The sequence below is a fragment of the Cornus florida genome, unplaced genomic scaffold, assembly GCF_030987335.1.
Source record: "Cornus florida cultivar Cherokee Brave unplaced genomic scaffold, ASM3098733v1 CherokeeBrave_3.0.0_Hap2_Chr09, whole genome shotgun sequence".
NCBI classification, from domain to species: Eukaryota; Viridiplantae; Streptophyta; class Magnoliopsida; order Cornales; family Cornaceae; genus Cornus; species Cornus florida.
The window spans coordinates 83100496-83116149 of record NW_026775579.1 but is presented as its reverse complement, the minus strand read 5'-3'; the positions used below and the strand labels follow the sequence as shown (position 1 = coordinate 83116149).

At 39.4% G+C, this 15654-nt stretch overlaps 1 protein-coding gene across 1 annotated transcript; it reads right to left on the bottom strand.

The window, feature by feature from the left end:
- Window positions 1-1203: 1203 nt before the first annotated feature.
- LOC132273001 (F-box/kelch-repeat protein At3g06240-like) lies at window positions 1204-2538 on the bottom strand. Its single transcript, XM_059774048.1, has one exon. The coding sequence runs from the start codon at window positions 2536-2538 to the stop codon at window positions 1204-1206; it is 1335 nt and encodes a 444-aa protein (XP_059630031.1).
- Between the last annotated feature and the right edge of the window lie 13116 nt (window positions 2539-15654).

The following is a 15654-nucleotide window of genomic DNA, read 5'->3' as shown; positions in this document are numbered from 1 at the left end:
TAACACTGTGTCCTGACGATCTCAACTTTCAGAATCTGAGTGAGTGAAGGGGAACTCTTGAAATCGGCTAGTGAATTGTTGGGAGAACTTCTAGAGCCAATAGCGTTACATTTACTGAATTCTTTATTAAATTCAGCTCAAGTGAAACAGGAACACAAGTTCCAAATTCTGGACTGGTTGTTCATTGATGAGAGTGATTTAATGATTATCCCTGGAGGTCAGAATGGTAACTATAGGACTACTTCAATCTATCTTTTAATTGTAATGCTATGCATGGAGCAAGAATATTATTGCTTGGTCGGGTTGCTTTATTTCTTAGTTTTTTGAAAAGTGCTGCTGATCTTGAAGAAGATGTAATACTAGGGATCACTAGAAAGCTTAGATGGCTTTTTAATGTTTTAATCGACGAGGAGGTGTATTCTTCCGTCCTTGCTTTGCGAGTTCCTATATTATATGGTTCTAATAAAACCCCGGAATTAGCTTATGAGCCTATGTTTTCTAACATTCTGCATGCACTGAAAACGTAAGTGATTGTAGTCAATTCCAGTCCAGCTTGGGGTGAAATGGAATCCTTTTTGCTCGAAAACTTCTTGCATCCTCACTTCCTTTGCTGGGAGATTGTTATGGAACTTTGGTGCTTTATGGTGCGTCATACTGAAATAGACATGGTGACGATAAACTTTGCTTGTTGTTGAGATTTGTGGCGTCTTCAAATTCGGTTCTTGTTCCTGGTAGTGCTCTATGCAAAATTGCAAGATCAATTTGCATGATTCTTTCATGTTGTCCACAACCTACGGCAGATGGAGCTTACAGTTTCATTGTTGGCAGTAGCGGATCCAAGTTGTCATCAATTATGTTTGTAGCCTTGCTTATGTCGAACAAAGAATTGTAACGGAATATTTTGAGTTCGTGGAGAGCTTCAATGATGATTAATCGTTGAGAGTGTGCAATTCTCTAATGCGTTACTGTTATGTACCTTGATGCTGATTATTATGAAGTTTGGGAATATACATTCTAATTATGGTAATTAATTAACACAACAAAAACAAAACAGAACAATTACGCCATTTTTTTCCATACAAAAGGAACAATTTATATTTCTTTCAATATCTAATATCAAACATAACAATCATAAGACATTAATTAACTTACAAACTAGAAAAATAGAAATTATTTGATGGACTTCCTTACAATTGTAGGTTTTTAACTCTTTCGTTTTCCTTGAGGTGTTGGAATGGGAAAAACCAAACTATCCACAATAGAAACTGCCCGTAGCCTAGCGTCAACCTCTGTTTGTCCAAGAGGAGTGCACGTGTTGTTTTTAGGATTATAGATGAATAGTTTTTTGTCATCAAGTATCATCACAATTTTACCTTCCTTGGTAACACACAATAGCTTCAAAGAACTTATATGTCTCTCACGTATCCAGTGTGGGATGACAATTAACTTGGTCCAAGAATGATGCTCACCATATTGCTCCATAGTCCACACCTCAAAATAGTTCATATCACTGGTACTAAAATATAAACTGAGGCATCCCTTCAAAACCGTCAAATCAAACATATCTCCATCATTTATACAATTTGGTGATGGCATCTCCATGAACTTGTGATCCACCGTGTCAAAGTAAACAATCACACACCCATATTGCTTCTTAGATTGGTTTGTAACGGGTTTTGCATTGCAAGAAACGAGGAGATGTTCTTTGTAGGAATCACCGAACATAAAAGTTGGTGGATCAGAGGTTCCAACCATGCCCAATCTACCGGGAGAGGGAGGTCCAACTTTAGCAGAGGTCGACGACTCTCTATTATCATTATTATTGATCAAGTCTTTATAAGCAACCATGTGTAACACTCCATTGACAATAACGCCAGAACCACTGCGATAACCCAAATAAGGGAAGTGCTTAGCCTCTGTCCAGGATTGACTTCTGAAACTGTAAACCACAAAATCTCTTGCACGGAAAAACAGCACCTTGTAATCATCCAGGAAAGAATCATAGCAAAATCCACGTGGTGGATAATTGTGATATTTAGGAGGACGTGAGAACCTCTTGTATGCTCCAGTGGATGGATTCCACAGTACACATATGTCGTCCAGAAACAACAGTACTAAACCATTACAAGAACAACTCAATACAGCAGCTTTCCTATACTTCTTAAATGGAAAGCATAGTTTTTGCTGTGAATTATCACTGCAGTCATAGGCTATGGAGTCGAAATTTTTGTGCTTACGTCCGTTGTAGCCCCAGCGGATGATACTTTGACGGTCAAACTTAATTGATTCATTGAGACGTGATCTCGCGAATTGGGGATCGGAAATTGCATCAAGCCATGATTTACTAACGCACCTGAATCGCAACACAGACTTGACGGGTAGTCTCAAGAGTATAATGTGTTTGATTTCATATGGCGTGTCACCATATGAATTTCTTCGCATTCTTCTTCGTTTTATCATGGCTTCGCTCTTGTCAGCGGCACAAGGATTCACTCGTTTTATCATGGCTTCGCTTTTCTCAGCGGTAGAAGGATTCATGCAGGAAGGGGAAAAGTTGGCTTGATGAGCGCTCTTCTTTCTGACTATATATACATATATAACAAGAGGGTCAACTAAATAAGTTACCAATTAAAATAATAATCCTATTCTACTCGGGATTTATTTAGTTCAATTCTAACTCTTTCCTAATCCAATTCTAATTCTCTTTACACTCCTAAAAACGAAGGAATTAAAACAAAGCCTAGGCTTGCTTGCGTAAGAAGAATATGGAGTGGAGTTAGCACTTTCACAATCTGAACGAAAGAAAGAAACATATATAAATGATCGATTCATGCAAAAGGAGAGAGAAGAGAGAGAGAGGATGAACATACCTTGTCACCTGAGGCGATAGCAGAGGCTGCGCCCTGCGGAGTGTCGAAGCAGATTGTATCGTCTGAAACTTTAATTTTAATGACTATATTACCCTCCTGGGCATGAAAAGACACTAATATCCTCCTATTAAACCCAAACACCTTTTAAACACCCCCAAACACACCTTTATGTCCGTCTGTCTATATATATATATATATATAGTTACTGTTTATCTTCTTCACAAAAAATTAAATAATTCGTGTTCGCCTTCTTTCTGTGTGTGTATATATAAAACTATATAGCTCTTGTGTTTGTGTAAATTGCAGATCAATGAAAGATTTTTCAGAGGAAGCTTAGGAGAAAAAACAATTGCATGCTGGAGAAGGCAAAACTCAGAGGAAGAAGCGGTAACAAGAGCGGTGGCAGTGAATTTGTGGGGTTCAAATATTGGATTTGATTGTGTATGATTTAGCCTAAAATGTTTCCAAATCGATGGAAAGAAGGTCGTGGTTGCATGGTTAGTAAGGTTGGTCAGGGAGGTAACGGTGATGGTGGTAGCAGGGGTTGGTTTTGTGGTTCAGTTGGGTTTGACAGCGTATGATTTACCCTTAATTATTTGAGTTTGTATTGGTTTGGGTGTGGTTGTGTGGTGGTGGCAGTGGGTTTGTGGAAGATAAGTCAGAGTCGTTGTTCGGCTGGCAAAGAGGATTTGCGCTCGGGAAGGCAATTGATTGGTTCGTGCTTGGCTGTGCGAGAGCAGCAGAAGCGAGCACACCGCCTTGGAGAACTTGTCGGCGGACCTTCCCAAGCTCGTGAAATGGTTATTAGATCTTTGCACTTTCCACTGCTGTCGATCTCTCCTTCGTGGTGGTACATAGAGGGCCTCTTGAATTTTACCAATCAGTCTGAAAATTGGTGACTTATACATGCCAATCAGCTTTTGAGTTTTGCCGACGCGGTGGTGATCGGAAGCAAGCGTCTAAGTGGTTGTTAGGAGTGAAATTTGGTTGGCCTTACTTTGAGAAATTGTTTTGCAATTCCCATGGAGAATAAATCTGTCGAGTTTATTTGAGTGGGATCGTCAACGTTGGAGAGATTTTGGAAAATCTGGTGCGTTTTGCCGTGGAACATGGCGGTGAAGGATAAGTTTGACGGCAAATGGGCTTAAAAGGATTTGTAATCTTTTTTTTTTTTTTTTTTTTTTTTTTTTTTTTTTTTTTTGCCACGTCATCAAGTTAAGGGTATAAGTGTCAAAACTATGTATTTTTAAACAAGGGTAAATTAGTTTTTTATTATTTTCGTCCAAGTCAGTTACCGGAATGTAACAAATCAATAATTTATGGGTTTTATTTTTTTTTATTTTTTTTATTTTTTTGTAATAAATTAATAATTTAAAGAGGTTTTTTTTTTGTAATTCAAAAGGGTTTGTTGCAATACATTAATAGTTTAAGAGAATTTATTGCACTTTTTCTTAGAAAATATGATAATTTGGGGATTACCTTCTCAAGTCCCAAATTCGTAGTCTTGTCAAGAGAGCTGGAAACAAGCAGATTCAATTGGGGTTAGGGAGCAAATTTGATGTGACTAATGTTAGAATCCCAAATCTTAAAGATCATGTTTTTTTTTTTTTTCGGTTTTGGTGGGAGGGTTGGTAAGTCATTTGGGTTACATACTTTTGATGGTAACATATACCAGACTACCAAATTGAGGGTAGAATTGAGAACATAGTATTTTGTTGGGGTAGGTAGATTTGGCAAACATTATAGAAAATTAGAAAATAAACATAGTCTACTAAGATTGAATTCTTTGTTGATGCCAAAAAAAAAATGGGGTGTTATAGAAAACAATTAGTGGTTGTACTCCCCTATCAGTACCAAATGCTGTCTTTAGGGGTTAAAATGGCCATTGTGATTACGACAAATCGTATATATTATTTGTTTTGTATACTTTCCTCTGATTGTTCACGATTTTTTTTTAAAATGCATTTGAGAAATGTTCACACTCTTCCTAAGTCCTACGGGCACCACATTTTCTTGAAAAAAAAAAAAAAAATTTACATTCTTATAAAAATTAGACAAAGAATGACATTTCAATTTCTATTTAGAATCCGTTTGTTTGGATGTAAAAAAAATTTCAGAATTTTTTTTTTCTTTTTCGATATTTAGTTGTAAAATATTTACAAAGAAAAAAAATATTAAAACTTAATAAAAATAACTTACCCATTAATTTTTAACAATTTATTTTACACGCTCACCCGATAAACTCGATCTAGATCTTTGTTAAACACCAAAAAATAAAAATAAAAATAAAAAAATATATTTTACTTGAAAAAATATATATATTTTACATCAAAACATATGTAGCCTTAATGTGAAATAACCAATAAAAAGTTGGTTCTAACTTCATAAACATGGATTGCAATTAGAGGGGAATCGTGTGCTGCATGCCAAAAAAAAAAACTATATTTATTATATCTATATCTATATCTATGCATTTTTCAGTACATTAGTGTGTTTCAATATATTATTTTTTAATAATAAATTTATATGTTCAGTATGTATGTTTCTTTTTAGAATAACACAAATTACTTATTTATTATCCATTTTTATTTTAAAATTAACATAAGATGTTTAGAATAGTTTTCTATAAAACTCAAATTACTTATTTATTATGAGTTTTTTTAATAAAATGAATTCTAATTTTATAATATATATATATATATATATATATATATATATATATAATTTAGTCTTTCTAATTAGATAAGGAAATCTATATCTATATAATATTATTAAAAGTACAAAGAGTTTTAGTACATTAACGTGTTTCTGTACATTATTTTTTAATAATAAATTTATATATTCAGTATGTATGTTTTTTTTTTTTTTTTATAATAACACAAATTATCTATTTATTATCCGTTTTTATTTTAAATTTAATATAAGCTGTTTAGAAGAGTTTTTATAAAACTCAAATTACTTATTTATTATGAATTTTTTTAATAAAAAGAAATCTAATTAGATAAGGAAATATATAAAGAAAATAAATAATTTAGTTTTTTCTAATTAGATAAGGAAATATACATAAAAAATATAAATAATTTAGTCTATTTAGTCTCCATATCTTTTCCAATTTTATAAATAATATATAAATAAATAAAATATTAGTAAATTGTAGCAATAAAAAATAATCTTGATTTTGATATTGTTTTAGGAGTTTTAAAATATACCTATCAATAATTGAATTAAAAAATTGTAAAGTTCAATTAAAAATTATAGTTTTATCTCTTTTATCTTGTGTCAATTTTATGTTAATGCACCAACAGGCTTGACCTAGCGGTATCAGGCCCTTGCTTCTCAAAGGAAGGTTAGGGGTTCAAGCCTCAGTCGAGGCATGACCAACTAAGAAGAAAAATAAAAATAGTAATGCATATTTTAGAATTTATAATTATTTAATTACCTATTTATTATAAGTTTCTATTTTAAAATTAATATAAGGTGTTTAGAAGAGTAAAATTACCTATTTAGGAGAGTTTCTATAAAACTCAAATTACCTATTTATTATGAGTTTTTTTTTAATAAAAGGAAATCTAATTAGATAAGGAAATATATAAAGAAAATAAATAATTTAGTCTTTCTAATTAGACAAGAAAATAAGTATATAAAAAAATATAAATAATTTAGTTTATTTAGTCTCCACATCTTTTCTAATTTTATAAATAATTTTCTAATATATAAATAAATAGAATATTAGTAGATTGTAATAAAAAATAGTCTTGATTTTGATATTATTAATTTTCTAATATATAAATAAATAGAATATTAGTAAATTGTAATAAAAATAGTTTTGATTTTGATATTAATTTCTACTTTGTTAAATATTAATTTTAAATTAAATTTTACTTAGGTAGGTACAGTACAGGTTTACTAGTGTATATAAGAAAGGTTCAAATTCCTATAATTTCAATACTGTCCACTATTATTTGAATTCTCTTTTGAATTTTGACATCTGTATTGGAAGCAAAATAAGAATTGTCAAGATCATTTGTATTATACATGGAACAATATTGGGCCAGCTTTGGATCTTACATCCTTCAAAACAGCAAAAAACAACATTTAACTTGGAATTATTAGGAGAAAATTAAGGTTCACCATAAGCAAAAATGAAACCTTCAGTCGGCTGCTAGCAGCTAGCACAAGGAGAAAGACCTCAGAACTTTTCTACCATTATATTCATCATCGTAGCCGCCGCCGCCAACCACCTCAACTCCATGTGATAAGGTTAGTGGCATGAATGCTCTATTTTCATTTGTTTATATAACACTTCATTTCACATATTGTGTTCAACTTTATTTTTGAAGTCGCCTATCATTTCTTTTTATTTAGTCACCTTCATCATTTCTTGGTACTCTTCATAAAAATTAGTCTTTTCGGTCTTATTGGCCCATTTACAAGTTTTCGTTATATGTGTTAAAACCATCTATAAAAAAATACTTTCTTATTTTCTAGTTAACGGGATGACTCGGTCTCCTAATTATTTCGACATATTTATGTGTTTCAAAATTTCCAAATCATTTTAAAGAATATTAGGCCATCCATTTATCCAATCACCTATATATATATATATCATGGTTCGTAGTTGCAATATTAGTTACGATAATAGTAATAGTCAAGGTGTAACGGACTCTAACGAAATATAAACCAGTCTAATCGGCTGATTTATGAGAGTGTAATAATATCGCACCTTTAAAAAATATTACGAAACCGGCCAATACGTTGGGTATTGATCGATACAACTAATCATAATATACATAACTCATATCGTCTTATTTGAAATTGGATTATCCCTAGCAATATGAAAATTTTCTTCAGGTTTAGTTAGAGTCTTTGAAACCTTATTTTGACCAAAGCCACACGAACGGTTGACTGAGAGTCACTTGGACCCGTAAGCTTAGTTGAAGATTTGGAAGGCCAAATGAAATTAAATACACTGTGGAGGGAAAAAAACTCCCTCCAATAAAAAGCGCACACGTCACCACTACCCATGTCTACATTCCAAGGACATATAAGGCCCATCATGCTCAAGCCCAAGTTGAGGGTATTTACAGCCCAAGACCATTGTTATTTGTCCTCCAACTTCCATCAAGGCCGAATCAAGAAGTCATCAGCCCAGCTTATGAGTATTTAACATCCGGCCTGTTACTCAAGCCCAGCCATATCAAAATATATTCAGCCCAAGAATGCACAAGTCCTACCATTTGAAGGATTTACTGTAGAAGGAAAATTCTGATAGGAAGTTCTGTACAAGGCAAGTTCTATGTATGAAAAATTCGACAATGGAAAGAACTCTATTAGAAAAGAATGGTTATATAGAAAGAATTGGAGGGCAAGCAAGGCGAGTCCTACTATAATTTTGCAATCTTTTGTGTATAAATAGAGGCTAAGACCTCCAATAAAGGATCAAGCAATTTACGCTTCTCTAAACACTGTTCTTATTTATTTTTATTGTTTTTTGAGTGAGTTGTTTTATTTTTCTCAATCATTATTGGTTGAGCGAAATTTTGCACCTACACTTTGGCGCCGTCTGTGGGAACCGTATAAAAATATACTCCCACTTGTTCTTCAAATTAAATCCTTTAGTCGTGTCTGGAATGTCAAACGGAGAGTCAGCAATGAATCAACAGATAGAATTGATGCAAAAGATGCGAGAAGAGTTCTTGCACCAATTTGAGACACTCCGGCAAGCAAACGATACGAGTGTCGCCCAGATAGCTGCCCTTCAGCAGCAGACTCATACGCTGCACACGGCCATGGCCAGGCTAACGCCACAACCACCACCAGGCAATGCTGCAGCACCACCCCCCACCCGGAATTTACCTCCGGTTCATGAGCCTCCAGCCAACGAGACACTACCCAACGGGGCCCAACCCAGTGAGGTTCAGCAAAAGCAAGGGACGAGGTCCGAGGCGGTTGCTTTGGATAATCTCCCGCATCGCACACAGGACGAACAGGCCGAGTCCAGCCATAGGCTTACGGTATGGTCCAATGGCGTTCCAGATGGCGCACGCGCACAAGATGCCTTCGACGAAAAGAAGCTCTTGGGAGTCCAGACACCAGCCGAGATGGCTAAGGAGCACAAGAACTCCTTGGTCAAGACCCCATTTACTAACGAGGTGTACCTTGTGGAGAGGCCGAAGAAGTGCACTATGCCATCCTTCACCCAGTTCGATGGGGCAGGAGACCCCTCTCGGCATCTCGATCATTTTGCGCAAAAGATGGCACTGGACGATCATAACGATCCGTGGATGTGTAAGGTTTTTCCTACCAGTTTAACCGGAGCAGCGTTAGAATGGTTCAGGAATAGGCCACACAAGTCTATCCTTAACTATGAGACCTTGTGCACTATGTTCTTAGCTCAGTATTGCGGAAATAAGAAGCAAAAGAAAAGTATCGCCAGCCTTTTCACCATAAGGCAAAGGAAGGGAGAAACTCTGCAAGATTTTTTATCCAGGTTTAACATGGAGGCCTCGGAGATAGCAGATTGCCACCCTGCCACGGCAATCAAAACATTTAAGTTGGCAATGATCCAGGGAACCAAGTTTCACACATCCTTGGTCAAATATTCCCCCCCGGATATGCAGACTTTAAACGCTAGGGCACAAATCTACATTCGGTTGGAGGAAAACGTAGCCCACCGTCCACAGCACGTTACCCTCGTCACAGTGGAAAACAAGTCTCGAGAGAAAGCTGCGAGCACAAGGATGCAGAAGGTTCCTCATACCGCCACACAAGTCACCCAAGCGTCTAAGAAAAGGCGAAAGATAGAGGACAGGCTTACCCCTCTCCGTACTACCTTGGCGCGCCTATTCCAAGAGAATAAGACGAGGTTTATGACTCCTCAGCCCATGAAACAACCCTTGGAGCAGAGGGACAAAAGCAAACATTGTGCCTACCATAGAGATTATGGGCACACCACCAATGATTGCAGGTCCCTACAGCGACAGGTAGAAAGCATGATAGCGAGAGGAGAATTGGTGGAGTATCTCGCCACGAAGGAACACGTAAAACCTCGGGAGGTTAACCTTCGACGGGTAGAGGGCGGCCAGGTAAAGGTTATCCATGCTATACACGGAAGGTCAGAGGATGATGAAGATTCTGAAGAGTTGTACAGATCCAGGCTGAGGGAGGCTCATAAGTTACGAAGATTGTCTTCGGTAAACACGGTTGCACCAGGCAGCATCAACATTGGATTCGGTAACAATGATCTTTCTAGAGTCCAGCACCCGCATGAGGACCCCTTAGTCATCAGCCTCCTGGTAGCGAATTATATGATCAGGAGAGTGCTGATAGATCCGGAAAGTAGCGCCAACATCATTACAAAAACAGCTTTTGATCAGTTGGGGGTTTCACCATCATCCATCAGGCCAACTTCCAGCCCCGTAATGGGATTTGATGGCACTAAGGTGAATCCGCTTGGGGTGATCGATCTATCCGTTACTGCAGCAAAGAGGACTCTGAAGGAAAACTTCGTCGTGACAGAGATTCATCCATCTTATAACCTCATTATGGGGAGAGGTTGGATCCATCGTATGAACGGAGTCCCCTCTACACTTCATCAAGTAATGAGGTGTTTATCCCCGGATAGCAAGGAGGTCATCGACCTTTGGGGAGACCAGGTTGCTGCAAAAGAATGTTACATGCTAACGCTACATGAAGCAAAGAAAGCGTCGAAATCACCTCAGTCAGAGGCGAGTCCCAAAGACGCAATCAAATAGCAGTTACAGTACCCTCTGCCCAAGTATCTCAAGGCAGAGGAAGAAGCCGAAGCTGAAGCACCTACCGAGGAGTCCCTCGAAGCTATAGAGGTAATCCTCGGAGACCCTCAGAAGATCACCTTCATTAGCTCATCTTGCACAGCCGAAGAGAAGGAAGCATTGATCAGGGTCATTCAGTGCAATTCGGATGTCTTTGCCTGGGATCACTCGGACATGGTGGGGATCGATCCTATAGTCTCATGCCATAGTCTGAGGGTTAACCCAGAGTTCAGGCCAGTCAAGCAGAGGTACCGACGGTTCGCATCTGAACGGAATCGCATAATAGCTGAGGAAGTAAATAAACTATTACAAGCAGGATTCATTCGAGAGGTGCAATACCCACAATGGCTCTCAAATGTAGTAGTCGTTCAAAAGAAGAATGGGAAATGGAGGGTATGCGTAGATTATACCAACCTTAACAAAGCTTGCCCAAAAGATAGCTTTCCTCTGCCCAAGATTGATCAAATGGTGGATGCTACGACGGGTTATGAAAGGCTCACATTCCTCGATGCATACTCCGGCTATAATCAGATTCCCATGAATCCTGAAGATGAGGAGAAAACCGCTTTCATCACAGAAACGGGCACTTACTGCTACAGAGTGATGCCCTTCGGTCTAAAGAATGCCGGAGCCACCTACCAGTGACTTGTCAATAAAATTTTCAATAATCTACTGGGAAATACAGTTGAAGCCTATATCGATGATATGGTGGTCAAAAGTATACGGAAAGAGGACCACCCGAAGCACCTCCAGGAGGTCTTTGATACTCTCAAGAGATACAATATGAAGCTGAACCCCACCAAGTGCTCATTCGCCGTCTCGTCAGGACAGTTCCTTGGGCACGTCGCAAATAAAAGAGGAATAGAAGTAAGCCCAGCTCAGGCAAAGGCACTCATACAGAACCATGAGCCGAAAACCCGCAAGGAAGTGCAAGTTCTAACCGGCCGAATTGCGGCTCTCAGCCGGTTCATATCCCGATTATCTGATAAGTATAAACCTTTCTTTGATGCTATTCGATCTAAAAACAAAGATATGTGGGGACCTCAGCATCAGGAAGCTCTCAATCAATTGAAAAGCTACATGACAAAACCCCCAATCCTTTCTGCTCCAACGCCCGGAGACACTATCATCCTGTACCTGGCAGTATCAGCTGTAGCAACAAGCGCAGTGTTGATCAAAGAAGGAGGCAAGGTTCAGCACCCAATCTTTTACACAAGCAAAATGATGACGGATGCCGAGACACGGTACAGCAAGACAGAAAAGGTAATCCTGGCGTTAATTTATGCCAAGAGGAAATTTCGACATTACTTCGAGTCTCACAGCATAGTGGTACTTACAAATCACCCTATACGGGCTATCCTAGCTAAACCAGACCTGTCTGGTCGAATTACAAAATGGGCTATTGAACTTAGCTCTTTTGACATCACCTATGCACCGAAGGTATCTCACAAGGGGCAGTCGGTAGCGGATTTCTTACTAGAGTACGAAGATCAACCTGAGGAACCGGCACTTCAAGAGCCATACTGGGAGTTACGGGTTGATGGCTCTTCCAACCGGAAAAGGGCAGGAGCCGGGATTGACATCACAACACCCGAAGGTACCAAGCTGCAGCAGTCAATTTTGCTAGATTTCCCATCTACTAATAACGAGGCCGAGTATGAGGCGATGCTCGCCGGACTTCGGCTAGCTAAACAGCTACAGGTACGATGTTTAAAAGTTTTTAGTGACTCACAGCTTGTGATCAATCAAGTGACAGGGCAATATTCTCCCAAGGAGGAACGAATGAAATCGTACAAAGATGCTGTAGAGAGTGCTATCCGGGAATTCGATCAAATCGAGTTCCATCAGGTACCACGAGATGAAAATGCCGAAGCAGATCGATTGGCCGCAGTCGCATCATCTTCAGATGAAGAGTTGATTCGGCTTGTTCCAATCGATGTTCTCGAAGAACCCAGCATTAATCCCCGGCAAGAGGTGATGGTGATCCCGGAAGTACCACGCGAGCCCTGCTGGATTGATCCAATCGAGGCCTACCTCAAGGAAGGGGTTCTCCCGAATCAGAAAGCTGAGGCAAGGAAGCTTAGGCTTACCGCGGCTAAGTACGCAATCATCAATAACCAGTTGTACCGAAGGTCATTCTCCGGTCCCTATCTCAAGTGTTTAACCCCTACTGAGGCTATCACAATTCTAAAACAAGTTCATGAAGGAGATTATGGAAACCACTCCGGAGGAAGATCCCTCGCACACAAAATTCTAACCCAAGGTTATTTCTGGCCATACCTGGCTCGGAATGCCGAGGAATACTCAAGACGATGTGACAAGTGTCAGCGCCATGGTCCAATAAAGCACCAACCTGCCGAAGGTTTGCACACCATGGCTAATCCATGGCCGTTCGCCCAATGGGGGATTGATATAGTAGGACCATTACCCAAAACCATGGAAAAAAAGGAACATGTGCTTCTGGCTACGGATTACTTCACCAAGTGGGTGGAAGCTGAAGCCTTCTCCAGCGTCACCCACGAAGAAGTAAAGCATTTCATTTGGAGCAACATTATTTGCCGGTTTGGGGTACCAAAAGTCATCGTAATGGACAATGGTAAGAACCTCGATAACAGAAGTACAAGGAAATTCTTTAGCGAACATGGAATCCTGCAAAAATTGGCTGCAGTTAGTCATCCACAAGGCAATGGGCAAGCTGAAATAACTAATCGCACGATATTCGGGTGCTTAAAGAAAAAATTGGAGAAGTTGAAGACAAAGTGGTACGAGAATCTCCCTCAAGTGCTTTGGGCCTATCGAACCACTCCAAGACGACCCACGGGAGAAAGCCCATTTGCTATGGCATATGGATCCGAAGTTGTCATTCCTACCGAGTCCATAATCCCAACCCTTCGGACATCCTTGGTACTAGAGGGAAACAATGAGCAACAACTCGAACATAGCCTTGATTTGGTGGACGAAGGGAGAGATGCAGCAGCAATTCGTCTCGCGGCATACCAACAGCAGGTGTGTAACAGTTATAACAAACGCGTCAGATTCAGGAGCTTTGTGGTAGGTGATTTAGGTTTTGAAGCAGGAGACAGCTCATGTAAAGAAACTGGAACCTAATTGGACCGGACCCTACAGGGTTACCGAAGTAGTGGGGAAAGGAGCATATCGTTTGGCCGAAGCTGGCGGACGTCCCATTGCGCGTCCTTGGAACGCAATACACCTGAAAAGGTATTTCTATTAGTTAAGTTTGTCCATTTTGCTACAACTTCTTCGCAAATAAAGCTGCGTATGTCCACAGTCAGCCAAGCTTTTCTTTATTTTGCTTCTATATTCAGTACCACTTTCCTCTATTTTTGTTTCTTTTTCTAAAAATGGGGGACCATACTATGCATGGCATTCGTCTGATTTTTTCATAAAAACAAAACATGAGTTATGGCCTGTGCTTAAACCTTTCTATCCCACATCGACAAAAAAGTATGTGCCACATTCTGTTATATATGAAAATATTCAAATAGTTAATCACGGTGTAAGGAGGGCCCACTGGTATTTAAGGCTGTCAAGCTCAATACCAGAGGCATTCCTTACACCGACCTTTTTGACAAAATTTAGTCTATGTCCCACATCGAATAAAAATAGAAAAGAAATGTGGTTCATATATGCGTGGTCCACAACATTTGGTTGCCAAGAAGGGAGTACCAGTGGAGGCAAGTCTCTAAAGTCAACAAATGGAAAACTTCACAGCCACTGTTACTCTCTTTCTTGGCCTCCTATCATTTTTGAGTCCTCGGCCTCATGATAAGTGGTTTGAGGAAAAATGTAAAACAAACCTCCCCTCAGGCTCAGCGCCGGGGAGTAATTCATTCGCCTCGGACCTTAAGTGTCCGGTTCGGCACAACCTCCCCTTAGGCTCAGAGCCGGGGAGTAATTCATTTAACCTCCCCTCAAGCTCAGCGCCGGGGAGTAGTTCTCTCGCCTCGGACCCTAAGTGTTCGGCTCGGCAAAAATTTCGCCCCAGACCCTATGTGTCTGACTCGGCAAAAATCTCGCCTCGGACCCTAAGTGTTCGGCTCGGCAAAAATCTCCCCTCGGACCCTAAGTGTTCGGCTCGGCAAAAATCTCGCCTCAGACCCTAAGTGTTCGGCTCGGCAAAAATCTCGCCTCGGACCTTAAGTGTTCGGCTCGACGAAAATCTCGCCTCGGACCCTAAGTGTTCGGCTCGGCAAAACCTCCCTCCGGCTCCACGCTAGGGAATGTATAATTCGCCTCGGATCCTAAGTATCCGAGACAGCTTCGGACCCTAAGTGTCCTATTCAGCACTAGTCCTCCACGACTCAGTGCCGAGGGATAATTCGCCTCGAATCCTAAGTATCCGAGACAGATCTGGACCCTAAGTGTCTTATTCAGCAATATTCCTCCACACTCAGTGCCGAGGAGTATTCACTTTAGACCTCTGGTACCCGGATCAGAACTCTTTCCTCCGGACTCCAAGTGTTTAATACCCTGTGGATGCGGATATATCATAAGTTCATCATACTCTACCCCACATCAGGAACACACGAGAAGGAAAGAGTATGTATACGTCTACTGCAGGCAAGTAAAAGGCAAGGAGGGTTCATTTAACAGTTAAATCATTGTCCATATGAGTCATCCTGCGATATCAACTAAACTGTTAAAAGGATCTCCTTCTTCCCACAATCCTTGCGTTTTCACGGATAGCATAAATCCGAAGCATAAAGACAATGTTTAGTGTTTAAACACATTACCAGTCAGAGAAATATGAACAGTATCAAGAGCATACAGCAAAAACAAGTCAGGCAAACCTAAAACAAAAAGTTATATTCATTACTCATTATCCCAAAACAGGCTGTTCATAAAAACAAAATACATGGTTCTACTTCCTCTTCGGATCGAAGGGAGTAGATTCAAAAGCATCCACTACATTAGGACTTGAGGTAGGAGGAGTTGAAGCCGCAGGAGCAGGGGAGCTAGGAGTACCCTTC

Excerpts from the sequence above, each read along its gene's own strand:
- LOC132273001 (XM_059774048.1), bottom strand. The coding sequence starts at position 2,538 with ATGAATCCTTCTACCGCTGAGAAAAGCGAAGCCATGATAAAACGAGTG.